At 43.8% G+C, this 27,254-nt stretch overlaps 1 protein-coding gene across 2 annotated transcripts in view; it reads left to right on the top strand.

Annotated features, from left to right (window-relative positions):
- CNTNAP2 (contactin associated protein 2) overlaps positions 1-27,254 on the top strand; it is a 1,871,860-nt gene that overhangs the window by 1,634,623 nt on the left and 209,983 nt on the right. For both annotated transcript variants that reach the window (XM_045792416.2, XM_087860735.1), the window contains one exon: positions 22,468-22,686. In XM_045792416.2, the coding sequence (XP_045648372.2) occupies positions 22,468-22,686 (219 nt within the window). The remainder of the gene's footprint in view (positions 1-22,467; positions 22,687-27,254) is intronic.

Raw genomic sequence — 27,254 nt, 5'->3', positions numbered from 1 at the left:
GGAAATGTCTGATGGAATATTTTTCTCTTTCTGTAGTTGCAATTAAGCAGTGTGGTCTTTTAAAAAGGGACACTCAGGCAAGGTTTTTCTGCTGCAATCCCATGGGATTCTTTTTGTAAAATAGTGGACTGTGATTAGTAGTCTTTGGAACTCATAGTCTCAGGTCGAAATCCAAGTCCTTGGACAAATCACTTCATCTGTCTGAATCCCAATTTCCTGATCTGTAAAATGGGGGTGGTAATTTGTGGGGTCATTATGATAATGGAATATGGATACTCATAAAGCATTTATTTCCGTATCTAGGAGGTATCATGCTCATACTCCTGGGGATGCTGGTTACAGATCTAATCTGAGCCAGATCTGATTGAAAGGGAAACTGAGACTATTCTAACCCTAGAATATCACCTGGCTGGCTCAGCCAGTAGAGCACGTGACTCTTGATCTCTGGGTTGTAGGTTCAAGCCCCACGTTAGCTGTAGAGAGTACTTTAAAAATAAAATCTTTAAAAACAGAAAAATAAATAATGATTCATCCTCTCTTTACATGAATTATGGCTTGGAATTATTTTCAAAGGATTTTTATTTGCACAGTTAAAATTTAATGATTCAGGCTATTTTCCAACTTCCACATTAGTTGGATTACATTTTAGAAATACCTCATGGCACAAAAGAGTGACGATCCGTATTTGAGTAATTCTCTAGGCTTCTCTAAAATTACCTTGTCCTTGTTTTGTAAGCCTGCGCCTGGGTTGGAAAGAAGACAAACCAAGTGTAGACAAAACAAGGGCTTCTACTTAGCACCTGCATAGTAGAATTTCAGTTATTTCTGATGATGAAAAATCTTCAGAGATGTTCAAAGTTTCCCGTCTTTCCATAATATGAAAACTCTGTGCAGAGGGAGAATGACAGCCTCGTTTTGTCATAGTGTTTCCATCTGGTAAAGAAGTGTGAGACATTCAGACTAGAGGCTGGCCTCTGCTTGGAGTCCTCCGGAGCTTCTAACAGCTACTAATGGTGGACGTAAGATCCCCCAGTGGCAGAAATATCGAATGCCCATCATGATAGAGCATCTCCAGTGAGGTTCAAAGGAACCTATGGGAGAAAAAAAGGCAGGTTTCTGTATTTGAGAAAAAATTTCTCAAAGCAAACAAGACGCGATGGTTTCATGAAGAGCATGGAGGAAAAATGGCCAGGTGGAGGCTTGCCGCTGCCCTGTTTATCACGTGGCTCCAGACTCTTCTCTGCAGGATGCAGGGGCGGTGGATGGGGGTGGGGCACTCTATCCCCGACCTTCTTTCTCTTGCGTGGCTGAGGTGCTCTGCACACCTGACTGGTTTCCCGGCCAGGAAGCTCAGGAAAGAAGGTTCCTGAAGTCATACTTTTAAAAACTGTCTCTCCTGTTTTTCCCCCTTTAACTTGGTAGGCTTTCTCATCTCTTTCTGATAGGAATTCAAATTTTGTTTCTCTGCTTGTGTCCCCAAGGAATTTTGTCACAGTTCATGCCTACACAGTTCATGGCTTCCAGAATAACATTTCTGTTAATTAACTACATCGTGCCCTCCTGTCAGGAGTAGAAGATTCTTGACTCTAAGAACAGTGAGTCAGTCACACTAAGTTAATGAGATACCATCAACATCTTACTGTGCAAGTAAAAAAACACACAAGATAAAATTAGACTGATGTTACTCATTAGCACACTTTACAGGTAAAATTTAAGGCTCTATTTCACTTACTATCGGTACGTGTTCATTCATTCACTGAGTGTTTATTGAGTACCTACAATGTCCCAGAGGCTGTGCAAGGTGCCAGGGGAACATAGTCAAAAAACATAGTCATGGCTTCTTTCCCTCAGAGGGAAGTTCTTTCTGTTTGTTTTGGAAAGTAGACAAGTAAATCAGTAGTTACAATAATAACAATAAAAATAGCTCGGCTTTATTCAGGCTCACTGTGTCTCAGGACTGTTCCCTGGATTTTATATAAATCATCTCACGTTCCTAACCAGTCTTTGAAGTGGCCAATACCATGAACATCTCTACCTTACGAATGAGGAAACTGAGGCACAGGGCAAGTAAGTTGCCAAGGTCACCCAGCTAGGAAGTAGCAGGGCTGGTGGATGACCCCAAACATTTTTTTGTCTGTCCTAGAGTCACTGCTGTTAACGCCAGGACGCACCACCTCCCAGAATACGTTAAGGTGGCTGAGAGCTCCGAGGAGGAAGATCTAATCCTGACTGGGAGACAAGGAGTGCTTCCCTGGGAGTGTATGCTTTAGTTAAATAGTGATGGATGAGCAGGAGCCAGTAGGGTGAAGAAGGGGGAGAAGTGGGGATCCGGAAAGAAAACGTGGCAGGAGGGGCACACCAGTGAGTGAGGGTGTGGGGACACAACCCAGGGACTCAGCAGGGAGCAGCTACAGCAGGGAGTCTGTGTGTTGGGGAGCAGAGAGCCGGAGCCAGAGGGACCGTCAGGGGCAGAGCACACTCGATGCACCCTGGGCTCAGGGGACAGATTTAGCTCGACGTGACCCTGATGGTTCCAGTGAGCAGAGGCAGAACGTGATCAGATTTGCATTCACTGGAGAGAAGATGGAAAGACAGACAAGAAGCAATGTGGAACTATGTTAAGATAGAGGCACAGGGAATGGAAGGGGGAGACAACAACGTAGGGGTAGAGATGTGAGAGACCCTTAGCAGATAGAGTCCACCGATTTTAAGAAAATGGCTGTGAGGTTGAACTGGAAAGGAAGGTTCTAGAATGACATGAGTGTTTCTGGTTTTGATGATTGTGCAGGTGGAACACCTTTTACTAAGAAATACAGCATTCAAGGGCAAAATACAAACTACATTTGGATTTATTTTTAAGATTTTTTTATTTGACAGAGAGAGACACAGCGAGAGAGGGAACACAAGCAGGGGGAGTGGGAGAGGGAGAAGCAGGCTTCCCACTGAGCAGGGAGCCAGATCCGAGGCTTGATCCCAGGACCCCGGGATCATGACCAGAGCCGAAGGCAGACGCCCAACAACTAAGCCACCCAGGCGCCCCTACATTTGGATATTTTGAGTTTGCGTGTCTGCAGGGTATGGTAGAGTCTATCCAGGTGGACACGTCTAAAGGGGGTTGTAATACAAGTCTGGACCCTAACAGAGAGGTCGGAGTCAGAGCTATAGTTTGAGAGTCATCATCACTAAGAGGATCATCAGGAAATAAGTATTTGGTGGGGCGCCTGGGTGACACAGCGGTTAAGCGTCTGCCTTTGGCTCAGGGCATGATCCTGGCATTGTGGGATCGAGCCCCACATCAGGCTCCTCCGCTATGAGCCTGCTTCTTCCTCTCCCACTCCCTCTGCCTGTGTTCCCTCTCTCGCTGGCTGGCTCTATCTCTGTGGAATAAATAAATAAAATCTTTAAAAAAAAATTAAAAAAAAAAAGGAAGTTAAGTATTTGGTGCCTTCAGCATGAATGAGATTGCCCAGGACAAATGTATAGAGACAGGAAAAAAGATGTCTAAGAATGAGACCCACATTTAAGGGATAGAAGGAAGCAAAATAGCTTGTAGCAGATGAGCAGAGAAGTAGAGAGACAGTGATAGCACAGGGATCACATGGAAAAAGAATTTCAAAAAGAATAAAAAAAAAGAGTGTTTGGTACTACTGAACTGAGAGGTCACTAAAATAAGGACATAAAGTGTCTATCAAGTTTAACGTGTAGAGGTCACTGTCAAAAAGTAAGACCGTGTGGGATGAGTGGAGGTGGATATGGGGGTCAGGGGACTGTCGTTCTGTTTGTTCTTGCAGCTGTTGTATGTGATAGAGACCTGTGCTCACGTCTCTAGTAAGGAGGAGAATCTGGTAAACAAGAGGTTGGAGGAACAGGAGAGAGGGGCTGTCTGAACGAGTGAGACCCCCGAGGAGGTGGAAGTGAGTGTGATCCAGAATCCAAACATCTGAAGGGGCTGAGAGAAACAGGTCAAAGGAAGGAGGAGAGAATAAGCCACAAATGTGGGGGTCCCTTTACAAATCAGAAATGATTTTGTGTTTGTTGTTTTTGTTTGCTTGTGTGTGTGTTAGTATTTTTGAGATGGCAGAGGAGTATTGCTCTGGAAATACTCACTAACCATCGTGGATAGATCCATTTATTTTTTCAGTTACCCCTAGGGAACAACTCAACTTGTCTAGAACCCTTTTCTGGCTAAGATGGTGATCGTGACCATGGTCCCATCATCAGGCCAGCACTTCCTGAGCACCTGCTGGGTCCGAGGCAGTGTGTAGATCCTGGAGGGTCTGCGATGAAAACAAGGGAGGCCAACATCCTCACCTAGTGAAGGAGACAGACACATTAATAACACGACAGATGCAGACGTATGACTTTCACTGAACATTTCTTAAGTGCCAGGCACTGTTCTAAAGCTTTTATAGGTATTAACAGTTTTAAGGTTTTATAACAAGTTTCAGCCACATTTTACAGAAGAGGAAACTGGGGCTACACAGGTCACACAGCTGATTCCAGATAGTGTGCTTGTGATCATTAAAATGTAAAAAGTAAATCACAATGATAGCCTTAAGGTACTCTACCCATCTAGAGGAGAGGTATAGAACCGTTCCTGGGAATGAAGAGGAAGATGAGGTGATGCCTGGGTTAGGTCAGAAGGAGCGGGCAAAGATGTTAGCTAGACAAAGCAGTGAGGGAACAAATTCTAGGAGGAGAAGACAGTACAAACGGAAGCATGAATGGAAGTGTCTGAATGGAGAACGTGACAGGTGTGTGGGAACGACGAGCGCTTGGCATTGCTAACAAGTGTGAAGTATGATACAAGCAGTGGACACATTTTGGCAAGTCTCAGATCCAATTCTAAATATGCAGCGGTCTAGGTATGCCAGCCAATATTTATTGAGTGCCTCCTCCAAATGTGCCAAAGAGGAACTCGAGAAGAATAAGACACAGACACGGCTCTATCCCAGGGGTACCCACCATCCAGTGGGAGAGACTAGCATAGAAAACAATACTTTGGATAAGAGGAAATAAATATGAGAAGTACAAGTGATACACAGTGGTGACCCACACGCGGCAACAGTTAGTTCTGACTGGAGAATAAGAAAAGGTCCTTTAGAGATTGCATCATTTTAACTGAGCCTCAAAATGAATGAGAAAGAACATTTTGGGCTCAGGAGAAGGTTACATCAGAAGGGGGTTTCTGCAGCCCACACCAGTGCAGGGAGGAAGATGGAGCACCGTGTGCCATCGCCTCTCCGGGGCCAGGGCGCTGTGTGGCTCATAGCACGTGCTGTGTAGGAGTTCGCCGAGCGAACGAGATGAGCAGAGGAGGTGCTAGTCTAAATGGAGAACCATGGAAAATCTAGGTAGAGAAGGGGATCACCACGGTGGAAGGGCTGGTGTTCAAAACACTGACACTGAAAGGTGGAAGGACAGATGATGGCTGGTGAAATTTTGGAATTCGAGATTTCATGGGAAAGCAGGTGGGGCGATAAGAAGGACTGAGATGCATAGTCTGGCCATGCAAACGGGATTGTAGGTTGTATGAACGGGCTGTGGAGAAAGTCAGGGAACGACGAAGAGGCCAGATGGTTGGCAGGTCATCCACATCACCGCTGAGGCCCCCGGGTGGTGATGGCAATGGATGGAGTAGACACGGAGCCTGTGAGGCGAATGTTCCAGTCCTCCGATCCAAACGATGACAGCGGGAAGCATGGGGAGAGTAAGCGTGTGTCACAGGGGGACGCATTGCTGAACAAGGACTCTGGTGCTATAGAACAGTGGGAGCAGCACTGAGCAGTGAAGAATAAGCCCAGCTGCCCGCCCCCCACCCCGACATCACTGGGAGAAGGGGCTGCGGTGCTGGTGTTTGTGTGTTAGGTTCCCCGAAAGGTGGGCTCGATCAGGAAACTGTTGGAACTGTCTGATGATAAACAGCGACCATGGAGGGGTATTTTCTTTTCTTTTTTTTTTTTGTAATTGATGTACAATTGACAAATAACATTATATTAGCTGCAGGTGTGCAACATAATGATTCAGTATTTTTATATATTACAAAATGATCACCACTGTAAGTCTAGTTAACATCCATCACCTCTGATAGTTACACAGTAAGTTTTTATTTTTGCTCAACAATTTAAAAGAGATTTCAGAGGACATGGTGGGAAAAAAAATTTTTTTTGACACTGTGAAAAATTTTTGAAGGACGTGTTCACTGGCTAGGAAACATTCAGGAAAAGCAACCAGAAACTGTTGTAATATGTTAGAATATGCTCCCGTGTTCACCAAGTTTGAGCTTTTTCAGATCTCAGGATGACTTGGAGAAAATATTTGCATTTAGCAGGAATATCTCCACAAAAATGTGGAGGCAGCAATCTAATGTCCCGCTAATCTTAGGAAAAGGTATTAAGGAAAAACTTTCATTTTCCAAGATGCAGCCTTCTGCAATACACATGCTTGAGAAAGTCAGAGAGAAAATATTCTGCAATATATAGAAACTGATGAATCAGAAGAAATAAACTAACGGCAATTTATCTTCCACTATTTCAGAATTGGAACAACCTTTACATTAAAGAGCTTCACTTATATAAACATGAGAAATGTCTGACTCCACTTAGCTGGCCTGTTGTGCCTTGGGGATGCTATTTAGGGTTTGTTTTTTTTTTCTTTTATATATATTGTGAATTTTTATTAGTACGAATCAGGTGTTAGCACCTAATTAATTTGTATTAATTCTCTTTTAATTATCTAAACCAACCTAGGTTATCAACATAGATTTAGGAAGAATTTTAGTGATTCTACTACTTTGCAAGTCTAGCTATGAGTTCAGTTTGTATGAAAGGCTTGGGATCTAAAGAATGATTCTGACTTGGTCATTAAAACTCCTAAGGAAAAAATACATAAGAAAAAAAATACATCAAAAAATTTAAAACCTGAATAGTAACATTATTATGATTTTTTAATTTAAAAAAATTTCTCTAGCTTCTGATGTAGTTTTTCAATTTCTACTATAGACCCCAAAAAAGTTCAGAGATGCAATTTAAAGATGAAATCTGTGCTACATTAAAGCTATGTAATGTATTAGCTGTTTGCATTTGAAGTATTAAAAGATATACAAATAATTAGTAAATAACAAAGATTAAATTTACTCAGATTTCTTTGCCGATCTCCCTGAGGGGACAGTCATTGGAATACATGGCAAAGGTACCCTAGAGTTATAAGTGTGGACTTTGAAGGAGGACATCCTCCTGATACGAAAAATTACCGGTTACATTGGGTGTTACTGGCCACACCCAAAAACAGAGCTTGTCCCTCCGCTGGGACTCAACTTCTGCTCTGAAAAGCATAAAGGCCCCTGTGCCTTAGAATCTCTGTTTTAGTCCCCAGCCTATTTACATAGTCAAAGTAAAGGCATTTTAGGACAAACAAAAAGTAAGTAAATGTTAAGAGACAGGATTCCCTCACAGATACCACACTCTATGTACATTACAACATATACTGATTTATTTTACGTGACATTCAAAAAATAGGCCAAAGTAATCCACGGAGATAGAAGACAGAAGAGTAGCTATCTCTGGGGATTAGGAGTATTGACTGGAAGGGGGCTCAAAGGAACCTTCTGTAGTGGTGGAAATGTTCTAGATCTTGATCCAAAGAGTGATCACATATGTAAAAATTTACTCAACTGAACACTTAAGATTTGCACATTTTACGTCTATAAATTATACTTTAATGGAAAAAGAAAAAAACCCTGCCGTGAGAAAATCTGGAATGATTGAATGACAAAAAAGAAAATAATTTTTCAACAAGAGAAATAAAGACCAAGATTCTAGGCTAACAGACCCAAGACCAGTTGTTTTACCTCCCCAGATGTCATCACATTCCCTTGGAAAATAAGAAGGGCCATCTTTAAGGACTCTTCAAGCAACAACAATCCCATAAACTGGCCAGAGGCCATCAGCATCACCTGTGGCTTGCCACCTCCCATTCTAAGTGAACTCATAAGGAAGCAACGTCTTAACTTTCCATGCCATGGTTCTCAGTTCTCCTAAAGATGGTGGGAGGAGGAGGGTTATATCAGAACAAATGATATCTGCTTCAAGTAAATTCCAGCCTGCACATATCCTTCAACTAAATGTAATTAGGAGATTTCCTAAAATTGTGGACCCCTACTTGTAAATTCTAATTAAGGATCCATCAGAATCACCCATAGGTACCTCGGTCTCAGTATGTCAAAATGAAAATCCATCATCTTCACCCAAAAGCCCTCTCCTGTGCTCCCCACCTTAATTAATGTCATCACCACTTTCTTCATGATCCACGTTAGAAAGATCGAAGTCATATTTAATGTTTCACTGATATCCCCACACCAGATAGACTGTTTATCTTGATAGAACACTCTATTTTTAATATAGAGAAGTGTTTTTCTGATGTTCCTTATGGAATGTCATCATACCAGAACAGTCCCAGAGAAAGCATCAATTCCAACTAGTCTCAAAAAGATGAATGAAACAAAAATGCAAAGATTGTGAAGTCTTCTCAAACTTCTTTCTTTATCCCCCATGACGGCTCCATTAGCTGAAATGCCTTGGATTCTTGATTCAAACAGCCTTATAATTTTTCTCCCTCACTTCCTTCCCTCCCTCCTGACATCTGCCCTCCCCGGTGGGGACAGATTTCTACAGATATTCCCTGTCATTCCTTTTGGTACACGCCATGATGGTTTGTCATTGCATTACGATGCAAAGTTCAAGTACTTAAGCTTGGCAAATGATTCCAGGCTTTAACCTAATTTTTAGTCTTCTTTGCATACACACTTGGCCCCTCACCCACCAGTACCATGTGCTTTGCTTTAGGCTCCTTCATCCCCCATCTACTGCCATTCTCTGGTCTCTATCCAAACTTTCTTATGACCCACTATGTCTTTGCCTGTTCTGGAATTGTCTCTCCCCTCCCCACGTTGAAATCCTGTCCACACAAATAATATTTTTACCACATCTTGATTTAAAATATAAAACATATCATAGAAGTCTTTCCTTTTTCTAAAAATATTGAAATTTCTACAAGACAATTCCGTGCATTGCCTGGAAAATTACATAGACATCCTCATTAAGGAGCATCTTTATATAGTGTTTGTCTGAACAGAGTATATGGTGGGTGTCGTTCCTATAGAAGAATGCTACAGTTCCATAGAGATATTTTTGCTGATAGAATGTTTCTTCTTCTATCTCGCTTTCTCCAATTCTAATGTGTTCTGTTCTATTTACTGTGTGTGGTCGGACGTAAAATCTTTTCTTTCAAAAAGATAGCATGTGAAAGTGTTGAAAAGACCAACTACTGGAATCAGCTTGCCTATGGTCAAGTCAAAGACAACAGGCATTCTAAGAGAAGAGATTAAAGAGGCATGAATTCATGCATTCTGGTGTGAGGCAGAGATGGGAGGAAGAGTGTACTATTATTACTCAGTAATAAACACTAGGATTAGTGAGAAAAGTAGAAATCTGTATGTGGAGTTATCATTAGATTAGAGACCTTACTTCTGCCATTTTAGAAGAGAACAGTATCTCTACAGGCTCTCTATTTTCATAGAAACAAATGTCTCAAGGAGCAAAAGTTGGTGCCATTGTCAGTTAGTACAAGTTACTGATGCCGGCGAATTGATTCAACAAAGGATGACACTTGGGACCAATTAATTCAAAGCTGGTTAAAAGAAGAAGAAGAAGATGCAATAAATCAGGGAGCAGAGCTTCATTTAAATATAGTGAGTGATGGGAAGATTACTTGAAATAGCTCAAAACCAGACCTATCTCAAAGGGCCAAAGGCGACGGTAAGCATAACAATGCTAGGGTTTTGCAACATCAGACAAACACCTAAATTAAAACCAGGTGACCAAACACTGGCCATCTGGATGTCACCTGGAAAAACCATACAAAAACAGTTTTTTACAAATGAAGATTTCAGGGAGTTCTCTTTTTAAAGACACGTTTTGCTCAAATTACAAGATAACTTTTAACAGTGATTAAGATAGGAACTTTGAGGAGACAGAGAAACATAAAGGCTTCTGTGAAGTCTCGGATAGGACAAGGGTCATAGATGAAATATATTCTTCTTAAACACTTTAGGAAAAGTTTTGTTTCTATCTCTGTAATATTTATGTTTTACTTTTTTCCCCAGGTCTTAGTTTAGGTAATTCCCGATTTACACAGGACGATGTTATGAGAGTTTCTGAGCTGGCTCTTTGGAACCTTGGAATACACTTTCTTATAGAGACAGCCTTGTAAATGGCACTCATATTCCATAGCTAACCATAAAGACTTTCATGGTTTGTTTTCTAAGTGTGGCTGAAAAATAAGCTTGTACGGGTCCGCTCGAGGTCTAGGTTGTGGATTTTGGAGTCCCTTCAATGTAGAATAGAAATTTTGAAGAACCAAGCAAATTTCTTCCCATGTTTCTCAATGTCGAGATTGTCCTTGACAGACCTCCCCAGAGGGCAAGTGTTTGTTTGTCTTTCTGATAGGCAAAGCACAGTTCTGCCTCTGCTTTCCTTGGGACTCAGCTTGGCGGGGTTAGCGGGGGAGGTGGCTCCCACATTCACAGGCCCATGGAGGAGTCAGTCTAGGCCCCCAGATGGCTCCTAGCCCTTCTCTTTACTCTAAAATGTCATAGTTCTAGCAATTACAGAATTCCACTAATTCATTCAAATGTAATATTACAACCCATATATTTTTTTAAATGTTACAGTGTTCTGATAGAGAGATGGGTATTGAAACTATAATAAGACCATTACGATAGAATTCATCCCTTCAAAATTCCAGTGGTCTGATGGAGAAGATCCTTTGGTTGACTTTTTAACCGCATAAGTAAGCGATTTGGGAATAAGAGCTGTTCATATGTAGGAATAAGTTAAGCTGCTGTAATGACTAACACCCCAGGTTTCGGCGACTGTACGGCGGTCTAACACGCATGCTCTGCTCCGTGATGTTCTTCCGCACCATGACTTGAGCTCAAGGCTCCTTTTGTATTGTGGCCCCACCATCTCCTGGAGCCTTGGCTTTACTAAGTCCAGCTGGCAGACGGAGAACAGGAGGGTGGAGAAGCCTTGTCTCCGTGTCCACACCGAGCCAGAGGTGACACGCACTCCTGCTCTCTTTCCATTGGTGGTAACTGGTCACATGGGTCCACCTAGCTTTCTGGGGACTGGAAAATGTAGCTCCCGGATGCGTGGCAGCTTCTCGGGGTGACTATGGAAAGGAAAACATAAACTTGCCGTAAAAAAGTTAGCAATCTCTGCCACAGGTACCATGGCAGTGAAAAGGAGTCAGCTTTCACCTTGCCTGAGAGCTAGAGGCAGGTTCCAGAAGATGGGGCATTGGATCTGCCCTGGAGGATGACAGGCAAATAAATGAGATAAAGGCATTTTTCCAGAGAGTAAATTGCACCAGCAAAAGCAAGTAGAGGAGGTAGATCATGGAGCATTTGAGGAATTGAAAAGAATATAGTGAAAGCCCAGGGACCAGTTAAACGGCATTTTTCATTAGAGTAATGACCCTCCCACATATCCGTGTTAAGAGTTTGACAAAAGAAAGCTAGCTGGACCTAACGCCTCTTGGGAAATTACTCATTTTACTTGCTTTTGCGGATAGTGTTAAAATGATCAAATTTGGTTTTCTGCATCTCTGAATTTGATTCCTGTGATGAGAACTGATGAGAATGCCAAATGACTTCTCATGAAGAGTGGTTGATATTTGGTATTCTGCAGGGTCTTTCTGGGTAAGTGCAACCAGAGCCAATGAATAATAGAAACAGTGTATCTCTGTCAAGTGTAATTATAACACTGAATTATGCTCATCTTGCATTCCGATTCCTGTATACATTAGTTTAAACATCGGAACATGCTGGCACTTCAGACCTGTGAGGATTTTACTTTGAAAAATAGCATGCCCTTATTTTTAGCCACTTTTAAAAGGAAAAAAAATTCGCACCTTGTTCAAAGTTACTTTATGGCACAGTTTGACCACACACTCTCTCTTTTTTGTCTTCTCAGGTATCTTAAAAATAGTAAAGAACTAAGGAGGAATATTTCGGTCCACTTTTAAATTCCCTCTAAATTTCTGTATTTAAATGAAATCCCATTCTTTGCATTTTGATTAATCTCTCTGATTAAACACTTGTTAAAATTATAGAATAGAGTTGCTTAAAATGTCACCAACCTTTGTTAAAGAAGTGGAAATTATCAGATTGTGGCTTTTAAAAATTATACAAATATTGTTGGTTTATTGTTATATGATTTAAAAATCCAGAGAAGCAGAAAGAATAAACCAAAAAAATCAGCTATAATCTCATATTCTGGTATACTTAACAATACTCCTTTGGTGTGCACATTTCTAAACATTTTTCTATGCATTTACATATGATTTTTTACAAAAATAAGATCATATGGTGCATACTGTTTAAAACCCACTTGTTTCATGTAATGATACTCTAAAAGCAGATTTTCATGTCAGTTTTTTCTTTTTTTTAAATTCCACAACAGTGATTTCTTTTTTCAACTGAGTACAGAGACTATATCAGAATCTTTACTAAGAGAGCATGTGTAGTTTGGAAAACCATTATATTAACAAAACAAAACAAAAAAAGCTATTGCTTTTGTTCTACAATCTGCAGAATGTAATGCAGATTATTGTTGGGGGGGGGGGTGCCTGGGTGGCTCAGTCAGTTAAGCATCCAACTCTTGGTTTGGCTCGGGTCGTGATCTCGTGGTTATGAGATCCAGCCCTCCCCTGGGCTCTGCACTCAGCAGAGAGTCCGCTTAGGATTCTCTCCCTCTGCCCCTCCCCCAACTCGCACACTCGCTCTCTGTCTCTCTGTCTCTGAAATATGTAATTAAATCTTAAAAAAACATTGTTGGTTGGTGGGGCATTTATCTGAGACGTTCAGGAATTTGTTTTATTCCCCACCAGCCTCCCGTATCTGGGCACACCGGCATCTGGAGATGATAATTAGATTATTATGTCAACAAATGGGAGCATGGGTTATAAAAAGATTGGGGAACAGTGTCTCGGTTGCCAAGTGCTTCATTTAACCAATGATCCTTTATTGTTGCGCTTAACTTTTAAAACATAGATTTGTCTCCCATTCTGATCTACTGGCTTCCTGTTGTGACTTCCCAGACCCATCATCCCACACGATAGCAAACTCCATTCTCTAAGTCTGTTCAGGCCTCGCTCACATACCACAGCATGAAGCAGCAAGGCAGGCCCATGTGAAAACGAGAGACCTTATTTGGGAAGGCCATGCAAGGACATGCCCAGCAGGACAGTGCTCCTGGTGGATGTCCCTGCTCCCAAGCTTGTTCCATACACCTTCCGACACCTTGTTCACCTTATTGAGGGTACGTGTCGTGGGCAGAGGCTGGCCAGCAGCTCAGACCTACCTGCAGCTGTCCTCTCAGTGGAGCTATTCTAGAGAGAAACCATGTTCCATTCGTTCAGCAAATCATGAAAAAAGTAAACGTGGTTGTTCGAACTTTGTATAAACTGGCCCTAATTAAAGGTTCTCACAGGTTTTCCATGTGCAGTCTTTAGGGAGACAAAGTATTTACTTATGCAGTATAATCAGGAAAGTTGTGTTTTCAGCTCTTACAATCAGAAATAAGGGGAAAGGAAGCGTACCATATGTTGAATAGCTGTTATTATTTAACCTTATCCGTTTCCAGAGCAGAGCTTGGTTCAAGCAGAAATGCGGTGGCACGGTTGTAAGGGACACCATGAAGTGACTTCGTGTCATTTTTCGGAGGTTGGAATATATGACTTCAGGGTGTATTACCCCTTCTACAATATTGATGGAGCATTTATCCTGAGACATTTCAACCTGAGATTCTGAGATCCTGTATTTTTAATATTCAACCCTAAGATTCCTTGTTTCTAATATTCCTACTACATAGAAGATACCGAACAAATTTAATCATCGTAGCTCAAGAAAAAAAAACAAGATAATTTAGGTCAGCTGTGCATCTCTTGCAGAGATTCCAAGGAACTTTCGTGAAAGTTTTCCACACTTTAAGAAAGCTTGTTATATAGACAGTGGTTCTCCTATTCTTTCCTACCTCTCCGCATTCTCACTTAAAGTCTCTGTTAGTCTGTGGCGCAGTTTCCCTCTTTCTCCACTCTTTGCCCGATACTGCAAATACACTATAGTTGAGGTGCATCTAGTATTGTCATGGAAAACAGATTAAATCTCTTTTTATATTCTGTGTCCATAGCGTGTAGAATGAAGAATCTTTATTTGGCTTTTTTTTTTTATTAGAGAGATTTTGTCTGAAATCATGCCAATGCAGCATTGAAAGGGTTTGCTGAATAGGAAACAATTTGCCACAGAAGAGAGAGAGACAAACAGCACCTGTGCTAAGACCTGCAGCCTGGGCTGTAACTCAGTCCATGGCAACCGGAACCAGACATCCCCTTGTCTGTCTGCTTCTGAGAGACGTATTCCCAGATCCCACCAGCAGACCTCTCCCACAGCCTCAGCCTCAACTCCTGGGGTCATGTCGGTGGCTATTCCCCATTGTCAGTGTCCACATAGGCAGAGCCATCCACCATGCAGCCATTTAGAAGCCCCAGTTCACTGACTGCATGTTGTCTCCTTGAAGCTCCGATGTGATCCAAGTTTACACCTGTCGGTTGTTTTCCGATTCTAGCTGTTTCAGCACGCGGTCTTTCCCCCTTTGGACCTCACATCCCACAGTCCATTCTCCTTGAACTCTCCGAAGCTGTGCATCTGAATGCACCTGCTCTCTCTGACATCACCCGAAACCAACCCCATAAATTACCCCGGGTCCTCGACCAGAGCACACTTCCTTCAATGAGTGTTTCTCGTTTTGCCACACAATATGGCTGTGGTCAAGAGAAAAGCTTCTTTGACGTTCCTCTCCATCTCTGGAGACTCCACAGGCATCCAATTTCACAGTTTCTCCAAAGCAGCTTCTGTATTTCCTTTTATCACAAATACCCTATCCCCACAGTCACCATCTGGGACTTTCATCTATTCTTCCAAACTGGGCACTCTCCGCCCAGCACACAAGTCTCCACTGGTTCCAAACACGAGAGTATTTGAAACCTGTCGCTTGCTAAGGACAGGTCCTGTTTCACGCCACATGTCATTATGGAAAGATTTTTGTCGTTTTCTTTTTTCAGTCATATAAGTCCATTAATATTCAAGAACTTATTCTCAGAAGGCAGTTAAATGCATGGAGAAAACTAAAATTAGAAAGGCTTTGCATTTTAAAGACAGCTCTGTTTTTTGCATGGCCAGTGGTAACTCCCTTTTGCTTCCTTTTCTCTGTGGATGGCTTTGTTTGTGAAGGTATTTTTTAACCGTAATAAAAAGCTTAAAGGCCAAGATACATAAAGAGAAATATTTCTCATACTCAAGAGGTTATCAAGATACCAGAGGTTCTAAAATGAGTTCATAACATTGATTCTTAAGCTCCAGGCATTTCCTTGAAGAATTTCCAAACGACTTCAAATAAACTTTCCTTCTCAGTGTTCATTTTCAGATGTGTTTAACACCGAGTTTTAGGGTGTGAATATGCATATTTGGCTCTAAAAATTTCTCTATTCACACACTATGACTATTACAAAGAAAAAAATAGGTTATTTTTTTAATTTCCTGCACAATATGAAAGGCAGTACAGTATGGTTAGAAAAACCAACGCTCTGTGCTTAGTTATAACTGGATGTCAGCATCTCACAGACTCAGTTCCCTTTCCGGGCTGTGAAGGCGAGCGTGGAAGTTAGAATCCATTCTCAGAAGTCCTCCAGCCTTAACGTGACTGGGCTCAATCACGTACTTCGAAACTGAAGTGGGTGTTTGGTTTTCACCCAGAATCCAACTGCAAGCTTAGAAGGACCACAGCCCGTGCGGGGCTGCACACAGCTCTGACGCCCACTGCATGTTCAGGGGGTCATCAAACCCACCCTCGGTCCCACAGCTTCCAGAAGACTCGCGGAACTCGCAGAAGGTTAATGTGCTTTGGGTTACGGTTATCACAGGAAAAGTGGAGAGCTTAGACTCAGACAGGAGAAGGAGCACACAGGGCAGGGACCACGAGAGGGGCCAGATGCTGAGTTTCCAGGTGTGCTCTTCCTACAGTCACAGACACATCACTTCCCCGACATTGACTGTGACAGAACGCGTGGGGGACCGCCAACCAGGGCAGCTCCCCTGAGCCCTGGTGTTCAGAATATCCAGGCTCTGATCCGTAGGAATGGTTGACTGCCCGCATGACTGGCCTCCGTCTCCAGCGCCTCTGGGGGGTGAACTGTGTGCACCACACCTCCCCCCGCCACCACACTGTTGGTCAGCCCCCAGGCTAAATCACATCGTTACACTATCTGGCATGACTCTCAGGCAAACAAAGACCCTCCTAGCAAGCACAACATTTCAGGGGTTTAGATACTTCCTTCCCAAAGCCAGGGGCCGTGTGGGGACCGCTCTCTAAGCAAAGTTAAACTCTTTACAGTTTTGAACATCTTCCTTTTTGATGGCAAGGAAATAACTTTGATTCTTGGGACCTTGCTACTAGAATGGCATTTGGTGATCAAAGCAGACTTCCAAGACGATTTTCATCAGGGACACCTGGCATTGACAAAATGCAGATTCCAAGGTCCTATCCCAACTTACTGAGTGAGAGTCTCTGTGATAGGAGCCTTCGGAATATGCTTCTGACGACACTGCTGAGTTTGTCCTGGATAAGCCTTTGATCCTCAAATGTCATATATTTGGAAACAACCTCTCGCATAGTTTGTTTCGAGCTGATGTCACTCGTCTATCCTGATCCTAGACTGAGAAGATACACATTCTTTATGCTCTCAGGGAAGGGACTTGTGCAATGTAAGACACCATTCCTTATGTATGCCTGTCTCCTAAATTATGGTTTGCCTCAGGGAAATATGTGGGTTTCCTTGCTCAGAGTATCTATATTAAAATAGTTTGGGCTCCTTGGCAGGAGTGTTTCTATTCATCCATTCATTTATTCACAGATTGTGCCCACTCTGTGGCAGGCATTGTTCTAGGTGCCGAGGAGCTACTGAAAATTAACAAAACAGAAAATGCCTCTGCTTTAGTGAGGCCAGGAGCACATGTTTATTGTGCCAGATGGTGATACAATGCATGCTACCTAGGTCAAAAAAAATCAGGATAAAGGAGAAAAAGCAGCTGAGAGAGGGATTCACTATTTAACATAGAAGGTTTAGGGAAGGGATTTCTAATATGATGACATGTGAGCAGAAGGGTAAAAGAGCAGACACAGAGTTATTTGGGTCAAGGGAACAGTAAGTGCTGAGGCCCTGGGGCAGGAACCGGTTCACAGTGTAGTGGACGAGAAAGCCTTAGGTGATGAGGTTAGAGAAAGACTAAGAGGAGCAGAAGCAGATACAGAGACTACAGGGAGCTCTTTCAAGGCATGTGGCAAGTAAAGAGAGTAAAGAAATAGAAATAAGGTCAAGAGAAGTGTTTTGTAGTGGTGGTGGCCGCTAAGATGTTCGTGCGGGAGTGACCCAGTAGAGCGCAAACGATCGTTGTTGTAGAAGAGAGGAGAAGCTTGCTGGCCTGATGTCCTCGAGGAGGGAAGGAGGGATGGAGAGCATCCAGGCAAAAGATGGAACACGTGGCCCTAGATAAGAGCAGAGAGAGTCCCTCTACGTCTTCCTTCTTTTCCTCCTCTCTCTGATTCTCGCAGGTACCTTAAGTGCCATCTACCTGCCCCTTCTCATGACCCTCTCATGTTGCATAAATCCTTTGGTCTCCTGATGTCCACCTAGCCCTTCCTTCCTAAAAAAAAAAGAAGAAGAAGAAAATATACCCGTAACATTCTCCACTGTAGAATGAGGCCAAAATATCTGGACTGCCTGTATACCGGTTTCATTGTATGGGTCAGACGAGATTTTGTGCAGTAACCTTATCAATCCTTAAGCTTCATTTTAAGATGGAAGAAACAAATCATTGTCAAAACTGCAGCAGCGCTAGCCAGTCTTCTCAGCAAGCTCACTGTGTATACCGGGCCTTGTCTTGTCCCTTTTCCTGTTCCGTTTTGAATGACCTAATGTCTAAATGTTACCTCACCTTCTGAGAGAACTCAGAACCCAAAAGTCTGTTATTCTAGCCAGTTGTTTAATTTGTCACTTCAGTACATGAAGCCTGGCGGTGATTTGTTGAAGAAAACGGGTTGAGTTAGAATGAGAGGCAAATAGCGCCATCTGCTGGAGCTGGAAAGGGGCGGGACCGAGAGCTGTGCGTGGTTCTGCCCCATCATTGTTTGCAGTCCCTCGGATGGAGTCATGAACCAGACTGATTCCAAGGGCATTTCCGCCATCTATCCTCTTTCCTGATGCCGGTGTGCCACCCTGTGCATTTCTCTTTTCATGTAATCTCTTTTCACCCTGTAAGGATTCAGTATCTAAAATTACCAGTAAGACTAGCTATATTTCATTTCCTTAGTTCTGTTAGAATCTCTTGCAAATTAGATCACAGAATGTTGCCATGCGAAGGGATCTTTGAGATTGTCTAGTTCAGTGTTTTCAAACACATTTTGGACACAGAAAGTCTTGGAAAACTGTAAGTGTAATCCTCATTTCAGACACCAGTAAATTGAGACCCAAAAGGTGAAAAGGCAAAGCTGCGACCAGAGGTCGCATCTACTGATTCCCAAACCGTTCCCTGTAACAGTGAACATGCTTTCAGCTGTAGTAAAAATGGCTCAAACAATAGTGGATGTCTCACACAAAAAGTGTTGAGTGGCTCTGGGAATAATTTAAGGGCTGAACATCACCACCAAAGACCCAGGTTTATCCCGTTGCCCTCCCTGTTCTCCTCAGCATGTCTGATTCTAAGATGGTCCCAGCAACATTAGGAACCATAACCGCCACCCAAGATCAAGGGATATAAAGGGGCTGACTGTCTCTTCTCTTCTGAGCTAAGACATTTATCCCAAAAGAACCCCAAAGACTCTCCTCATATCCTGTTAGCCAGGAGGGAATGATATGTCCCATCCTAAGTGGGTTACTGGTAAGGAGGGTGAGATTGCCATATTTGACTTAGACAAATCCAGGTTCATGTTCTGGGTCTGGGGTAGGGCCATCCATACCTGAAGCGTACGATTCTATGGGAGTACAGAGATTCCTGGACAAAACTGGAAAGAGAGTTGTGGCTATTTATTCGAGGAACATTCCCCATGGGTCTCCCTAATTTCTGCTTGTCTTCTGAGCAAGAGGCATCAGTAGCTTTGTTCAGACCTTTCTAAGGATGTGAGGACAGCACACAGTCTTGGAAGAGAGAGGTAGATTTCTTTCCTGACCAGGATAGTGAAACTAATGTCTCTCCTCAGGGCAAAAATTGAGCTGGTTTGCTAGCCGCCCGTTTAAAAGAGTGGGGTTTCTTAGGTTCAGGTTCCTGGGCAGTGACACAGATTCCCTGCGCATGCAACAGCTGTCTGGGCTGCTCCACACGGCCCCCCAGTGGAACTTGGGGGACAAGAGAAATCAATGTGGACAGGAAGCCCATGCTGCCTGCTATGCTGTGAATAATAATGTCTTCTGTCTCTGACCCAGGAGGCTTCTGTCTTCTGCCAGCACCCATGAAACCATGGGAGACTACGTTGTTAGTTTATCAGTCGGTTAAAATCCCTGACACTTCCTAGTTCTTGACACTAATAGAAAGACAACTGTCCATGTGGCAAGTCTTCTTTCCAGGGAGCCACACTCGATATATCCCATTCCATTCTCAAATACTTATTTCTGGAAATAAGGTTACTTTCAGTATGTAAGAAATTCCTGTCTTACTGGCAGAAACAGGGCAACTCCGTAGCCTCCAACTAGAGACACACATTAAGTCAGGACAGTGTTATTGGCTCTTGTGTCTTTGATGCTGCCTCCCTTTTATTCGCTCCCTGACTCTCTCAGTAATTATCTCTTTTAAAATGTCAGCTCCTCTCACCCAGAAGAGCAGGAGCAATCAGCCACAAACTGAACTTTAGAAGCTTTTAAAACACTTGCCGTTTGACTGGGAAATGGAGTCTCAAAGGCATCCCTTAGCAAAGTCAGGGGAGCTGACATCGAATGACGGGGGAAAAAAAGGAGCCCTTTTCTCTGCAGTCATGCGGGGCCTGCAGCCCCTTCCCCAGGAAGCAAGAGAAGGGATGTATGGAAATGGTGACTATTTCTACACCAGAACTTGAGTAGAGGCCCTTTAGGGAGGAATCTGCACTCAGAGGCCTTGGACCTTGAGCGCCTCTTACTGCGCCCAGCTGGTGAGGGGACTGAGCCACAGCAGGATCCTGGCGACATCTTTTCCTGCTCTGGAGGGAAGTGTTGATGTTAAGAAGACCATGGTCCAGAGGAAGAAACACGGGCTCTAGTGTACAAGCAGAGAAAAAAGTATGGACATTTCCTAGTTAACTGTTGGTACTCAGAGTTTCTCCAAATGGTGACAATTTAAAGACCTGGACAAAAATTCATCATAGCAGGAAGAGAGGAGGAGAGGAAATTAGAGCAGCATTTACCCCTCCAAGTCAAACCTGAGGGTTAAACTCAATTTACCCCCAAATTCTATTTCCCTGATGGTTGTTGATGCCTTTAAAATGAAACAATCTTTCCTACTTAGCTCAGGAACCCTCATGCTCTTGCTCTTCTGACAACTTACATTTAAAAATGCATCTGCTAAAACATAGCACTACAAGAACAAAACGGATTCAATCTTAACACTGGAGGCTACTTTCCCCCACTGACTCTGCCAGAAATACAGGGAAAGATCATTCAGTCCGGGAGTCATAGGATCGTCGACCTGCATCCGGGTATTTCCATAGAAACCTTCATGAAGGTCACTGGCCTCCAGTGAGTCACAGTGACCCCTGGAGGCATGAGCCCCTAAGATAGAGGAGATACTTGGTCAGAGTACATGTAGGTTCACCACAGGTGTTAAAATTAAAGTTCTCTTTCTAATGACATAAAGGATCAAAATTCCTTGGTACAATTAGGTTGATTAAATTGAGCTCTGCGTCTAAAATCCCTGTAGCTTAATAAAGTTAATGCAGCTTTCAGAGGAGCCTGACCCAGAGGCAGGGAACAGTCTAGGTCCTGAGAGAATCCGGCCCACTGCGGTTTTTAAATTAGAAGTTTGATTGCTTGCGACACCATCTCAAAACGGTACCAGCCCAAAGAAGCTGAATTTTCCATTAGCCTGGGAAAAAAATGACAGATATTTAATTAAACTGCTTAGAGATTAGGCAGAAGCCTTAGTGGATAGATAAAGGGGCAGAATCTCTTTATAAGCAAAGTTAGGAAATCCACTCGCGTGCCATGTCTTTAATGTCAAAAAGAACTCACCAAGCCGAGGGAGCTGGGAACCTGGGTGCCGCTTTCCCACTCAGCTGCCTCTCCTGCCAATAGCAAGAAAAATACACATTCAAAAAGGATGTTTATAAAGTGTTAGGTGGTCACTGAGGAAATTAAAACCTAAATTGTGAAGTAGGAAAGCTACTTACAACCAAAGCTGCCAAAGCAAACCACCCTAATCCATTTTTCTCTTGTTGAAAGGTGATTTATTACGGACTTTGAGCAGATCAATGAAAAAAGAATGATTTGTGGTCCGTGCTGGAGGGTAGGTTATGAGAAGGATCTGGCCTTGCAGAAAGGGAATGACCGAGCCACACAGCAAATGGTTCAGAAAAGGGATTGCTCTGCAGGAATCTTGAGCTCCCTTGTGGATAGCCACAGTGGCCCAAAAAAGATGCAGGTCACCTTCATTGCCTCAACGCTCACAGCCCCCTAGCTTTCAACAGGAACCACAAGGACTACATCAATGAAATAGTTTCATAAGCTCTCCCAAAGCAGTAGCTCTCAACTCTAGCTATATATTAATATTTTCCAAGGAGCTTTTTAAAATACCAGTGCTCTATGCCAGACCAACTGAGCCAGAATCCCTGCAGAAGGAGCTGGACACGGGTGTTCCAGAAAGTTCTCCAGGAGCAGGTCACTGCTCTAGGAGCTGCTGAAGAGTTACATCGTGTAACTCATCGTAATCACCAGATCTAGGGCTCAGAAGCCTGACAAGCCTGGGGTTAGGTCCTGGCTCCACTGCTCACTAAACGTAAGACACTCTGCACGTGCCTAACTTCCCCAGGTCTGGGTTTGCTTATCTGGAAAGAGTCAATAATGGTTACCTCTCGACAAGCTTCTAAAGATTGAGTAAGAAAATAAATGTATTCCTGGTCCCTAATCCACATCTATTTCCCTCCCCTCGGAGGAAATATGGTTAAAGCGGAATGATGTTTTATCCTTCCTCGAATGATTTTGCCATGAACTTCTGTAGCAAATGATGGGCTTAGATTATTTCTCTCCCGGCTTTGTTTTTCCTCTAGAAAGCACTGCTGTTTGGTATCTGGGAGGAAAATACTCATGGGCCTCTCATGCTTTCTGCTCCTCCAGCTGCCACCGAAGTGTCCTTTTCGTTTGATGTCGGAAATGGGCCGGTGGAGATTGTGGTGAGGTCGCCCTCCCCTCTCAATGATGACCAGTGGCACCGGGTCACCGCGGAGAGGAATGTCAAGCAAGCGAGTTTACAGGTGGATCGGCTGCCACAGCAGATCCGCAAGGCACCCACGGAAGGTCACACCCGCCTGGAGCTCTACAGCCAGCTCTTCGTTGGTGAGTAATAGGAAGAAAGCCCTTTGTGACTTCCCTCTGTTGTTGCTGTTGTTGTTGTTGTTGTTTTAAGATTTTATTTATTTATTTAGAGAGAGCGCTCACGTGTGCATGAGTGGGGGAGGGGCAGAGGGGGCGAGAATCTCCAGCAGACTTCCTGCTGAGCGTGGAGCCCAATGTGGGGATGTGGGGCTCGATCCCACGACCCTGAGACCATGACCTGAGCCAAAACCAAGCGGCGATGCTTAACCGACTGAGCCACCCAGGCGCCCCGTCCCCCCCACCATTGGTTTTAATAACCTTGACAATGGAAAAAATAAAAGTCTCTGAAATGTTTTGATAGAGATCCTTCCAAAAGTAAGAGTCTAGGCTTCGTGTAGTCTCCATCATGGCAGAATGGAACGAGGAAGATGACTTAGGAAACCTAAATCTGGCTCCGCTCTCCTGTCTCCAAAATCAGAGGGGAGGCTGGGGTATCGCTGAGTTCTCTGACCTGTACAGTGTTAGGTCTGTGGTTTTAAAACTGCATAAAATTCTTTGATAATTTAGGACACTTATAACTGTGAAGAAGGAAGGGAGGAAGGGAGGGAAGGAAGGAGAAAGAGAAGTAAATGAGCTCCCTGGGTTCAGGTTTACTTCAAATGATAAGGAGAAATCTGTTATTCCTTTCTCTGCTTATCCTCAAGGTTCTAGGCAGAGAAAGGTGTGAACTCCTCCCTGCTTTACATGAGAAAGAGATCAACACTGAGAAATTTAAACAGAGCAAAAAGTTAAGCATCCTTTGCAAGAAGTCGATCTAGCCTCACAGTTTGGTCTTTGCTTTTGACATATTTCAGCTGAAGCTAATGTTATTTCAAATCAATACCTGTTTCCATGATGAAATATTAAATTTTGTTTACTAGAACACTGATGTTTTAGGAAATTAGCCATTTTTCCTCTGTTGAATGACAAGAGAGCAAGTCTGAAGGACTTTCCGGCTATGTGCCACTTTAGACCCCCTCTCTGAGTTTCTGGGGGTTAATTGATCAAGTCAGTCAACTGTGGCCGTCCCAGACCAAGCAAAACCAGACGTGACCTGGTTGCTGTTCATAGTCCTACCACCTATCACCCCACGCTAGAGCCTCACTGAGGATCAGATAATTTTAACCAGGGCCAGAGCCCCACGGTGTGTTACATAATTGTGTTGGAATGCTTTAAGAACATTAGAAAGTCACACACACCAAAAAAAAAAAAACAAAAAAAAAACGGTAAAATTGCATGTCAACTCCTTCGGTGCAATGCGGGCAACTACAAACGTTTTAACTTAGTTAGCTTTGGAAGTAAGACTTGTTAACAAGCCATGTCATCAGGGGCCGTGAAAGAGTCATCAATTCTGAAATAAAATGCTCCTCGACCCCAACTAGAACCCAGCCCCTTCCAAATCCTGTCTTCACGTTGTAGTTCTCAAAATTACGCATTACTTTTAAAATTCTTTTTTATTAAATAAATGTCAGATCCGCTGATTCCTGCTGAATATTGTGAGCAGATTTCACTTTATCGGTCCATCTCGTCCAGATTACCTAGGACAAGTTTTGTTTTCCTCAGCGCTGTCCATCTCAAGCATGCTGGTTAAATTCTACCTGGTTTTCATCATAACAGGTGACCCTAACTGACCTGAGTTTCTTATTTTTCTGAGCTTGTCCCTGGGTATAGAGGTCCAACTTTCTTTCTCTTCCTTTCTTTCCACAGACTATAGTTGTCTCCAGAAACTTTGGAGACCAAATAAAGTTGTAAATGGAAAGAGATAGGGGGAACATTTATTATGGTCTTAGAATTCTGATTTGTTTAAACAAGAACAGCTTATAGGAAGGGAGCAGCAGAGGGCTGAGACCAGAAATCAACAGAACAATTAAATTTAAGAGACAGGCAGAAAAAATAGCATCTCAGGAAGAAGACTGAAGGGGAACGGAGGGAATGATCACAGAAAAATCTAGGAGAGGGTGTCACCGGAGGAGAGAGTTCCATGAAATTCGCTGTATTTATTATTGTCAAGTAATATCAAGTGCCGTGTGTAAAATCAGGCTTTAAAAAAATGTTCTTTGAATTTAACAATTATGAAACCACTGGTGACCTGGGAAAGAAGCTTCAGAACAAACAGGAGGCTGTCACGATGAGTCAGCAGCTGCTTTTCAATTGATGAAAACAAGGAGGTCCATGTCCCAGTTTCTACTTTCCTGTCATCTCAGAGGTGGGCCTGATGCGCATTTCCCAGACACACGCTATTGTGCACCGGAATGCAACAACAGTGTTCTGCAAGAGATGTCCTCCCCAGGGGAGGTGCGGAGGGGGGGTTGGTTCCAGAAAGAAAATCAGTTCAGCAGCTGTGAAATCCTGGAGCCAGCTATCCCAAGACTGTTCTGACTTCCGCTCTCATAAGAAACTCTGTCCTGACCAAGTGCCCCCGCTTTCCCTCTTGAGTCTCCTATTTCATCTGTCTAATGAAGGAATTAGGTTTGTTGGTGTCCAGAATTTCCTCCAACTTCAGCCATTTGTGATCACGTGTTTAGAGGTGGGTCAAACCTGAAGGTCATCCTTCCCGCAGTGTCGTGCAGTTAACTTGGGCTTTGAGTCCCATCTCTGCCACTAACCTGCTGAGGGACCACTGGCACGTTATTACTCAATATCGCCGTGTTAAATAGGGATACAGTTCCCACGTCTCAGGGTGGACTGGATCCGTGCAGGAGAAGCGCTCTGGAGAATGCCTGGCATGAAGCCAGACTCATGAAGTATGAGTTACTTCTTTATCTTTGCTTTTACCTTTACTTTGTTAGCTCTTCCTCCACGTAACACTCAGCGCCCCCTACAGAACCTACTTCCAGCCGGCTCATTTCTTCGTTCCCAAAGCACTGACCTGATCTGTGATCACTTTAAGCCACACACCCTGAAGGCAAGTTCCCCTGCAGAAATGCCCCCCGACATCCAAAACCAGACTGCAGCTACTGTGCTTTTTACCTGCCACAGGGCCCCAGAGCCGGAGCAGCAAGCAGGGGCCCAGGAATGTTCTCAGCCGGCCAAGAAGCCAGCAAGTGGCCGTGTGAAAACATCACCCGGACGCTGGTGTCACAGCTGAGATTCATGGCGGAGAGCTCCTTCTCTGTTCTAGAAAGGAGAGGCTTTGACTCATCCTACAGCTGAAACAGACTGGAAGTCCTTCTTGGCTTTGCACACAGAGTAGGCTCTAAGGGAAGGCCAGGCTTGTGCCTCCTTTCTCAAAGTAACTGAAGAAACAGTGAGAACAGTCCCCCTCGCTCTGCATCTAGAATATAATTAAAAGCTGTCATCGAAAGAGGATTAAGGCACAGGTGTTTAGGCAGTAATTCGCATTACTGTGAGAATTATTATTAAGGCTATGATTCTGCTTTAGTCAAAAAGTAACAAACTTAAACATGAAAAGTGACGTGGGAAGAAAGAAGCAGTTGCTGATATTTGTCTGCGAAACGCAGGAAATTTTCTCATGTTTTTGAGCCAGCATGAGCAACTAGCATATGACGAGCTTCTGGGATGGCCCAGCAGAGACACTTAAACCACATGGTGATCTGTAGCTTCGACCAGCCCAGGTGCTCAGACCTCCATCCTCCGTGGCAGCCAAAGGGCTGTATTTTTCTTAGGAGGCGGAGAATAGCAAACATGCTCAAGGTCATTATCTAGGCATGAGCAGTGCCAGGCTGGACTGAGCCAGAGTCCTCTTTGGCACAGAGACATCCGGGGAGCTGAGAGCCGTGGCAGCTGCTGCGGCAGTGTCAGGGCTAGGAGGGGGCAGGGTGGCCGCCGGGCCGGCAGCCTGCGGCCTGCAGCCAGCCCAGGGCATGGTCAGGGAGCTGGCGAGGATAAGCCACCGCGGAGAGCCAGGCAGGCTATTCAAGGCAGGTGGCTGGTGGAGGAGTGGGTTTGCAGCAAGCCAGACACCGGCCAGAGCATGAAACTGCTTGGCAGTTGTGTAAGGAGGAGGTCAGAGTTTGGGAGAGCAGGAGGCTGCTTCGGAAGATTCGGGAAGATTCAGTCTCAGAAGTGGCTCCTTGAGAACCCTAACTAATGACAAATGTCCAGGCTCAACTCACGAGACTCTGACCTCTTCTGAAATCTCTCTGGAGGTTAAAGATGTAGCCCAAAAGGAGCTAAAAACCCTTACTCGTTCCTTCAGGATCTTCTGTGCTCTGCAGCCTGCCTGCCTGGCTGGTGACACAAGAAGCATGAGCACTGTCCTGAGGACTCAGCAAACGGGAGCAGCGGAGCCTGCAGCCTCCTCTTCGTCCAGCACTTTGTCAGAAGACACCTCCTGAGCTGCCGCTTGAGTTCATGGACGAGTCGAGGTTTCTAAAATGGATTTAGAAGTGAATGAGGACAGAGCACGATGACCACTGTCTGAGCTACGCTTCGCTGGTGGCCCCGTAAAACAGCCCAACTTCCCCAAGCTCCATGATATAACTTGTTCGGTCAGCTGTTCCTCACCCCCTCTGTATTCCAGAATCGTGAGTGCACCATTCCAGTGCCATCTGAAACGCAGTGTCATTGGGAGAGCAAAGCGAAAATCA

Source organism: Ursus americanus, chromosome 3, assembly GCF_024610735.1.
Source record: "Ursus americanus isolate L20-20 chromosome 3, mUrsAme1.1.p, whole genome shotgun sequence".
In the NCBI taxonomy this organism is placed as follows: domain Eukaryota; kingdom Metazoa; phylum Chordata; class Mammalia; order Carnivora; family Ursidae; genus Ursus; species Ursus americanus.
The sequence above is the reverse complement of the archived record's forward strand: the minus strand, read 5'-3'. Positions and strand labels throughout refer to the sequence as shown.